Raw genomic sequence first — 8,922 nt, 5'->3', positions numbered from 1 at the left:
AATATATATATGTGTATATATATATATACGTATATATATGTGTATATATATATATATACGTATATATATATGTATATATATATGTATACGTATATATATATGTATATATATATGTATACGTATATATGTATACGTATATATATATGTATATATATATGTATATGTATATATATATATGTATATATATATGTATACATATATATATACGTATATATATATATATGTGTATATATATATGTATACGTATATATATATACGTATATATATACGTATATATATATACGTATATATATATATATACGTATATATATATATATACGTATATATATATACATATATATATACGTATATATATATATATACGTATATATATATATATACGTATATATATATACGTATATATATACGTATATATATATACGTATACATATATATATACACATATATATATATACGTATATATATGTATATATATACGTATATATATGTATATATATACGTATATATATGTATATATATACGTATATATATGTATATATATACGTATATATATGTATATATATACGTATATATATGTATATATATACGTATATATATGTATATATATACGTATATATATGTATATATATACGTATATATGTGTATATATACGTATATGTATATATATACGTATATACGTATATATATATACGTATATATATACGTATATATATATATATACGTATATATATACGTATATATATACGTATATATATACGTATATATATATACGTATATATATACATATGTATATATACGTATATATGTGTATATATACGTATATATGTGTATATATACGTATATATGTGTATATATATGTATATATGTGTATGTGTGTATGTATATGTATGTGTGTGTGTATATGTATGTGTATGTGTATATGTATGTGTATATGTATGTATATGTGTATATGTATATGTGTATATGTGTATATGTATATATATATGTGTATATGTATATATATATATGTGTATATGTATATATATATATGTGTATATGTATATATATATGTGTATATGTATATATATATATGTATATATATGTGTATATATATATATATATATATATGTGTGTGTGTGTATACATACAGTGTGCTATCTCTGTGTGGGTGTGTCTGAATGAAGGGAAGTGAGGCAGATTTATGGGGGAGGGGAAAGAAAAGGGGGGAGGACAGGAGCTTTCCCAAAAAGCCTGTAGAGAAGCAGACTGAGCTTGTTTGAATGCCCTCATAAAAGTGATTGCCATGAGTTTAATGTGGCAGAGAAGCTGAGGAGAAGACACATTTTTACGTCTTTGCATTTCATATTGAAATGAGTCATTTTAAAGGCGTTTTCACAATCGGTCAGTATTACCTGTGAAGTTCAGTTTACCTGGAATCACCCATCTGCGCAGGACTTTTATTCATCTGGGAGAAAACTAGCATTTGCTTTATGTTACTAAGAAAAATGTCTTTTGTTCTGCGTGCAGTTTACACATCTCCTTGTTTGTCACCTGAAATTGCCGGAAAAAATTTACAGGTGTATCATGTCCTGTCTGATGCTGACTGAACTCAAACATGTTGTTTTGTTTTGTTTTGTTTTTAGGATTTCCATTAAAACTGCAGCAAAAGCTACTTGGACCTATGGGAACACCCTGCTGTCGTCCCTCCCCCATGCCTGGTTTATAGTAAACAAATAACCCACCTTCTCTGTCACACCCCACTCTCAGCCATTTGACCAGCCCTTTCCACCCTGTGGTCACACCATGGCCAGCAAGAGGAAGTCTTCTACGCCTTGTATGATCCCCAGCAAGGTTATCTGCCCCATAGAAGAGGTTGAGCTGCACTCTCCTGTTCTTCTACGTCAGTCCAGGATTGCTGGAAGTGACAGACCTAGCCCTCTAGACCCTGGTGAGTCTTCCAAACCAGAGACAAGGGATGCTGATAAGGACGGCGCTGGCACTTATACCTGCAAGCCTTGTGATTATGAAACCCATGACCTTAACTTATTCTTGGATCATGTTTACTCTGGGCATCCGGACTTCCGTGCAGACCCCAGATTTGTTTGCATCAGTTGTAGCGTTTCTGCAGCTAAGTTTGAAGGCCTGGCCCTGCACAATGCCAGAGTTCACCCCAGCACATTGAATACCACTCTGCAGCTGAGGAAGAGGGACAGAAGGATGGTGGTGGAGCAGAATCTGGTGAGTGGGGTAGAGACGAGCAAGGATAGTGAGATTTCTATCACCAAAACCCCAATCATGAGGATGCTGAAGGGCAAATCAGAGTCTAAACGGATTGTTGTGTCTCACTTGGTCTCTGAAGAACCATCCTCAGACTCACACACTATCTCTGCATCAAGAGATACAGAAAGAAAGGAAACTGCTGCAGTGACTGTCACACATGTCCCTACAATTGTCCACAATGGAACATCTAAGGCCACATTGCCCTCAGCAATCCAAATTGTCAACGGCTCTGCAGCATTACCAATGTTGAAGACGCCCATCACACAGGTAAATAAGGTCTTATTGTGTTGCTTTCTTTAATCTGTTATTTTTTATCAAATTCGCTCACATAATTTTCATTTTTAAAAATCCTTTAGGTGGTTTCAGTAGCTCAAAACAGAAGCGTTTCCCACTCTGCACCAGTCACAGCCTCCTCAAATATTTCCTCAGCTTCCCCACATTCATCCTCAAAAAATCTCCCAAAGGTAATTGTTTGTTTTGTGTCCCAGTATTATGGAAATTATAATCCAGTAACCTGTTGTAATCTCCAGCAATCATGTTTACATCTTCATTTAATAGGTAATGATTCCTTTGAGCAGCATTCCGACCTACAGTGCCTCCATGGATGACTCCTCCTTCCTGAAGACCTCCTTCAGCAAGTTTCCATACCCTACTAAGGCTGAGCTCTGCTACTTGACTGTGGTCACCAAGTTCCCTGAAGAGCAGATCAAGATCTGGTTCACAGCTCAGAGACTAAAACAAGGTATCAGCTGGTCTCCAGAAGAGATAGAGGAAGCTAGGAGGAAGATGTTCAACACCATCATTCAGACGGCACCTACCACCTCACAGACCCGGACTCAGAGTCACCACAGCCCTGCTCAACACACTATTACAGTCCTGCCTGCCTCACTGGGGCCCACAGGGATCCCTCAGTTTCTGCAGGGATCTCTTGTCAGCCAAGGAGGGGTAATCGTCACACAGCCTGTGGTGGCCAATGGTATTCAGGTCAGCAGTGCTCCAGTGGCCCTGGCTGTCACACCTAAGCCTCAGGCAGCAGCACGGCCAATGATGCAGGCCCGACCTGCTGCAGCTCTGGTGGCAGACAAAGGCATCAGCATGGTGGTGGGTACAGTGGGAAGCAGTAGTACAGGAAGCAACATCATTAGTAGCAGTAATAGTAAAAGTGGGGGAGGGGGCACTAGCATAATAAGTAGTAGTCAATCTGGTGTCATCAATCTCAGTCTTGGAAACAGTAGCCATAGCAATGCTAAGGTGAGCAGTGTCAATGGTAAGCACAGTAGTGCCAATGCTGACTCCAGTGACAAGAGCAATAGTAATGATAGCAGCTGCATCAGTTCTAAAAGCATTGTTGTCAGCAAGGCAAACAACGCCAGCATTACGCAGAGTGACAGCAAGGTAACTATGGACAGCAAAGCCGTTACCAGCAGCAATTCGGGTGATGGACACAAGAGGAAACATTCCAATGACAACCTGGATGACACGACTAGCACAAATACAGATGATGTTGATACTTCTGCCAGAGACTCTCCAACCATCAAAATGGAGGAAGCTTCATCCCCCGCCTCCAAATCTTCCTCCCCATCTCCTTCAACTCCGACTGGCAATACACTTGGCTCCCGGACACCTGTCAACACATTCCTGGACCCCAACTTTTACAAGGGTAAGAAGTCTCAGGAGCAGCTCAGTGCCCTGAAGGACAGCTTTCAAGTGAACCAATTTCCTGACCAGGAAGAAGTAGACCGCCTTATTACTCTGACTGGCCTCACTGTACGAGAGGTCCGCAAGTGGTTCAGTGATCGGCGCTACCACTTTCGCAACCAAAAGGGGACACGTTCCAGCACAGGAAGTCAAAATAAGCCCAGCAGTGTCTCTGGACCTGGGAGTGGTCCAAGCACACCTGTAAGTAGTGCTACCACCAGCAGTGGTAGCACCCCCGTGGATCTGTCAGAAAGTCGCAGCAACACTGTTGCTAAAACACCTCAGCACAGCTCCCCTAACGCTCTTCTGAGCCCATCTGCAACGCAAACTCCCACCTCTCCTACCACACCTTCCCGGCGTCTCCCCAAACAACCTTCATTGGATTTCACAGCCGTCCGCTATAAGGAGAGAGAACCCCACCAGGTGAGCCTCTATGTATATGATCAGCCATTGGAATCGCATACTGCATGTGTTTTTAGATGTTAGTGTCTGAGATTAACATGAGTCTTTCAGGAAAATTGTTTCTAATTAATTTTCTTTTTGAGTTTACTTGTAATTCATTCCTGCTCATTATCAATTATATCCATTAATATATTATGTTTGTTTAGGTGAAGGCCCTTGAGGCAAGCTTCACTGAGAATGCAGATCCATCAGGAGAAGAGGTGGACAGGCTGCGATCTGAGACCAAGATGACCAGAAGGGAGATCCATGGCTGGTTCACTGACAGGAGAAAGAGAGTGGTTGCAGAGAAGAAGAGGGAGGAGGCAGATCGGGTGTTCAAAGATGATGAGGAGGACATGGAAGTTGATGGAGAAGAAAGACAGAAAGATGATGGTTTTGGAGAGCCAAAAGTCAACCCTATTAAAATCAATTTAAAGATGCTGAAGGTGACAGAAGCCAGTGGCAAACCGGAGGGAGAAGGGTTGGATAATCCAACTACTCCCTCTCAATCAAGCAACTCACCTACTTCCTTCGTTGTTCCCAACTCCTCTTCCACCTCCAAACCATCTCAGTCCTCCACAACAACCCCTAAAGCATCGCAATCCCCTAAAAATACAACCATTCGAGGCAAAAAAACAGCAGAGCAGCTACATCTACTTAAACAAGTCTATGCCCGGACCCAGTGGCCTAGCGCTGGTCAGTATGATGAGCTGATCTCGGGCACTGGGCTGCCCAGACCTGAGGTAGTGCGCTGGTTTGGAGATTGTCGTTATGTGCAGAAGAATGGGCAGCTGAAGTGGTTGGAGGAGTACCAGAACATGGCTTTGGAGGAGGAACTGAAGCACGAGAATAAAGAGATCCTCAAGGCTCACCTCGACATCCATGGAGGGCCGGAAGAGTCACAGGTACTGATGAAAACAAGTGCTGACACCTTTTCCTTAAGTCCTTTAATTCAAACTGACTTTAAGTCTTTGTAAGGGAGAATGTACACTGAAAGTATTTGCTCACAGTGTTTCTGTTAGATCTTAAACTATCCATATTCTAAGCTCTTTTTTTCTGAGACAGGGAATATTTAGTCAGTTTAGGTACAAATGAATGAAACCACATACTTAACAGATTTTTTTTGTTTAAAAAGGAAAAAAGATTTGCACTTCTTAATTGCATCAAAATGCATTCAGGGACAGGTCAATAGATGTCACACAGACTCATCCACCTAACAGATAACTCCTTATTTTCAAAATGGTCTAAAGTCTAAATTTATAGATTTGATCTTGGGGCTCTCCAAGTAAAGAAATAACTTTAGTATCACACAAAATTACCTATTTAATTAAAATTTTTGAGAGCTAAGATGAGCCACATCTTGGAAATGTGAACATTCCATCCACATATCTTTGCATGCATGCTGACAACTAATGGGGAATGGATCAATCAATAAGTCATCAGAGCTCCTTGTAGTTACTATGAAACTGATGTCTGTTAGAATTTAATAGTCAAACCTTTAACGGTTTTTCATAAATGTCAGAGCTTTGTACTCAGCTGTTTGATAATAGGGAATGACATTCAAAGAAAATACTCAGCAGAAAGACTTTACTTCATTCTTTACGTGAAACATCTGTTCATGGTTTTATAATGCTGCCAGAGAAGCATTAAGTTCCAAATGTACCATACAGATTACTATCCAAGCTAGTTGTGATTTGATCAGAGGCAGATTTTTGTATCAGATGACCTTCTATATTTCTCACTGGGCTAATTTGGAAGTCGGTTATAAATGAGATCCCATAAACTGCTTCTGCATACAGAGATTAAAGTTTCAAACAGCACAGAGGAAATGCGAAATGGGGGCAGTGTTGATGACTGAAATGAAAATATTAATATCTCACAGATAGTGTGATCATAAAATGTATAGTTTGAAACTAAAAGTACTAATGTGCCATAAGTAAATATTAAATGTATTTTAACAAAGTAATGTGGAGGTGACCATTGTTTCCCACTGTGTGGCTGGATTATATTATTTTCTGTCCAGGTAAACCATCTTCTGTTTTGTATTTGTGGATATTTTGAGTATCCACAAATCTTGGAAGAAGTATTAAATTAATATTTACCAGTATTATCCTTCATAGTATCATTGTCATGCATCACTCACTTCAACTCCCTCTGGTTGAGAGAATTACATTAATACATCATTAGTTTTTACTGCTATATAATGTCAACCTTGAGATTGACCTGACTGATATAAAAGAATGATGAATCACAAAAGAAAAAATATTGAGTCAAGTACATTAGTTGCAATGTTACCGAATGACAAATATGAAATATTTTTTTCAGTATTCATGAGATTTTCTTTTGTTAGTTAAACTGCAGAAAACATAATTTAACAATGCAACATGGGAATTTGGAGAAGGAGTTACTGTATTTATTGTACTCCTTATATTGGTATGAATACGGAAATGAAACTGTGTGTGTAAATATAAACACCCAAATGTCCAGATGCACCCACAGATCAAAATTCTCCTTCGTAGTTTGGAAGAAAGTTCAATCAAATCTGCTCCCAAATTGAATAAGTAGGACTTGTTCATATGTTCCACCTCTCCTGTAGATATCCTGAAATTCAACTGATTAGTCTCCTGCTTGTGCATCTAAAATGACCTAAGAACTTGCCCCCCCCCTCCCAGCTGCAGGAACTAGCTGATCAGAGCGGATTGACTGCAGACCTGGTGCGACACTGGTTTTCTACCAAAACGGCTCGGCTCAAAACCAAACAAACTGCTGCTCATACGACAGGAGCGAAATCCGCCGTACCAGGCATGGGAGCAGAGCAACAGACGATGGGACCCTCCCCTTTGGAGCCGCAGCCAGGAGGCGGGGCAGAGGAGAAAATGGAGCCGTCAGTGTGCAGCGTTGCAACAGAAGCAGAGGAAATCAACGCTGACAAGACAGTAAATGCTACTAAAGGTAATTTTCAGTCCTAAGGTGGGATTTTCCTTGACATAAAGTAGCAAAGTCCACTTTAGGACTGTGTGTAGGAAAACATGAACAAAAGAAGCGCCAAATAAAAAAAAAAATTTGTATGTTGTATTTCATTTTAATTTGTGATACTCTTTTGAGATAATGATTTTATTCAGGATCTTACAAGTAAAAAGCTTGGCTGTTTTAATTTTTTTCAATGCAAAGATGCTGGGTGTTGAAAAGTCTATTGGTCTGTTAGGTGGTGCAGAAGTGTAAAGATAGAAACAGCTAACACAAAACTGTGTAATTATGAGTATGTTTAGGAACCATACAGTATATAATAATCATAACTATAAATATTTTTAGTTTTGGAAGAATGATGTTTTGTTTTGTTTTTTTCCCTTCAATAGAAACTGATTGAAGAGGCCTTTGTGTGGGGAGGTGGCTTTTACAACGCAGGTGGTCTTTGTTCTGGAGTCTGACTAAAATCCAGCAGATGTGTTTTGTAACAGGATCACTGGATGGAAATGGATCTTGAATCTATCCCCACCCACTCATGCTTCACTTCCTCCTTCCCTCCCTCTGTTCTCCAAACTCCCACCCTCAGAGGTAGGCACGACCTCTCCTGCTACGTGAGATGGACACTTAAGACCTCCCCACATCCACTCCGTTCCCACCTATTTTTTGTTGACCTTTTCTACACTGACAACATCTCCAATATTCTCCCTTTGCCATTCCCCTTCAGGAAGACATCTCCAGTAGAGACTGATGTACAGGGTGGGGATGGAGAGGGAGGGAGGTTAAGATGGCGGCATGCTGCCATGTTTGCTCCTACTGCCCTCTGTGATGGGACAAAGGATGGTGAACAAAAAGAGTTTGACTGTGTGATTGGGACTGAAGCCTGATCTTATGGGGGGGTCGATGTTGGACTGTCGATGCTGTACAAGAGTCTGCTGTGTTGAGACCGGTGATAATTATCTCTTTTTGAGGGGATGTGAGAAACTGCACAAGTCATGCTACAGGGTGCTTGCTGAGGCCTTAGGTGGACATTAATTTTTTCTTTTTTTTTTTTTTTCTCCACACTTTTGCTTTTTATACTTGCAGTTTATTTTAAATGTGCAAGCCAAGTTGTGGACATCACCTCTTTAATCTCAAATGTCATCTATAGCTTCATAGTCTTGAAAGTGTTTGGTATGTGAAGACATCTAGAATTATTTTACCCAAAGAGGGCAAGCACCCTGTGGTGTCTGAAACAGAAAAAGACTCATTATTGTAGACTGTATGGAATATGGTTTGTGTGGTAGCTTCAAGTGCTTCTTTACATTATCCAAATGTACATTTGTTTTTATGGAACTTTCTAATTGAATAAATTTGTCTGTAAAAGAACTGAACTTTACGAAAAGTTCCATATTTAGGCTTGATGTACAATTTTTACAGATGTATTTGCAGAATAAACAGAATGTTATGCATTTCTGGTCTTGACTAATTGCAGATTCAGGTGGGTTGTGTGGGGCTGCATGGTGGTTCGCACTGTGGCCTCACAGCAATAACGTCGCTGGTTCAGTCCTTGGCTGGGGA

At 39.5% G+C, this 8,922-nt stretch overlaps 1 protein-coding gene across 1 annotated transcript in view; it reads left to right on the top strand.

Annotated features, from left to right (window-relative positions):
- Window positions 1-8,639, top strand: part of zhx3b (zinc fingers and homeoboxes 3b) — an 11,792-nt gene extending 3,153 nt beyond the window's left edge. The window contains exons 2-7 of the mRNA XM_079239933.1: window positions 1,623-2,526; window positions 2,616-2,723; window positions 2,818-4,380; window positions 4,566-5,303; window positions 7,071-7,350; window positions 7,755-8,639. Of these exons, the coding sequence (XP_079096059.1) occupies window positions 1,783-2,526; window positions 2,616-2,723; window positions 2,818-4,380; window positions 4,566-5,303; window positions 7,071-7,350; window positions 7,755-7,765 (3,444 nt within the window). The 5' untranslated portion in view covers window positions 1,623-1,782 and the 3' untranslated portion in view covers window positions 7,766-8,639. The remainder of the gene's footprint in view (window positions 1-1,622; window positions 2,527-2,615; window positions 2,724-2,817; window positions 4,381-4,565; window positions 5,304-7,070; window positions 7,351-7,754) is intronic.
- Window positions 8,640-8,922: the final 283 nt, after the last annotated feature.

This window comes from Telmatherina bonti, assembly GCF_933228915.1.
Source record: "Telmatherina bonti genome assembly, chromosome: 4".
NCBI classification, from domain to species: domain Eukaryota; kingdom Metazoa; phylum Chordata; class Actinopteri; order Atheriniformes; family Telmatherinidae; genus Telmatherina; species Telmatherina bonti.
The sequence above is the reverse complement of the archived record's forward strand: the minus strand, read 5'-3'. Positions and strand labels throughout refer to the sequence as shown.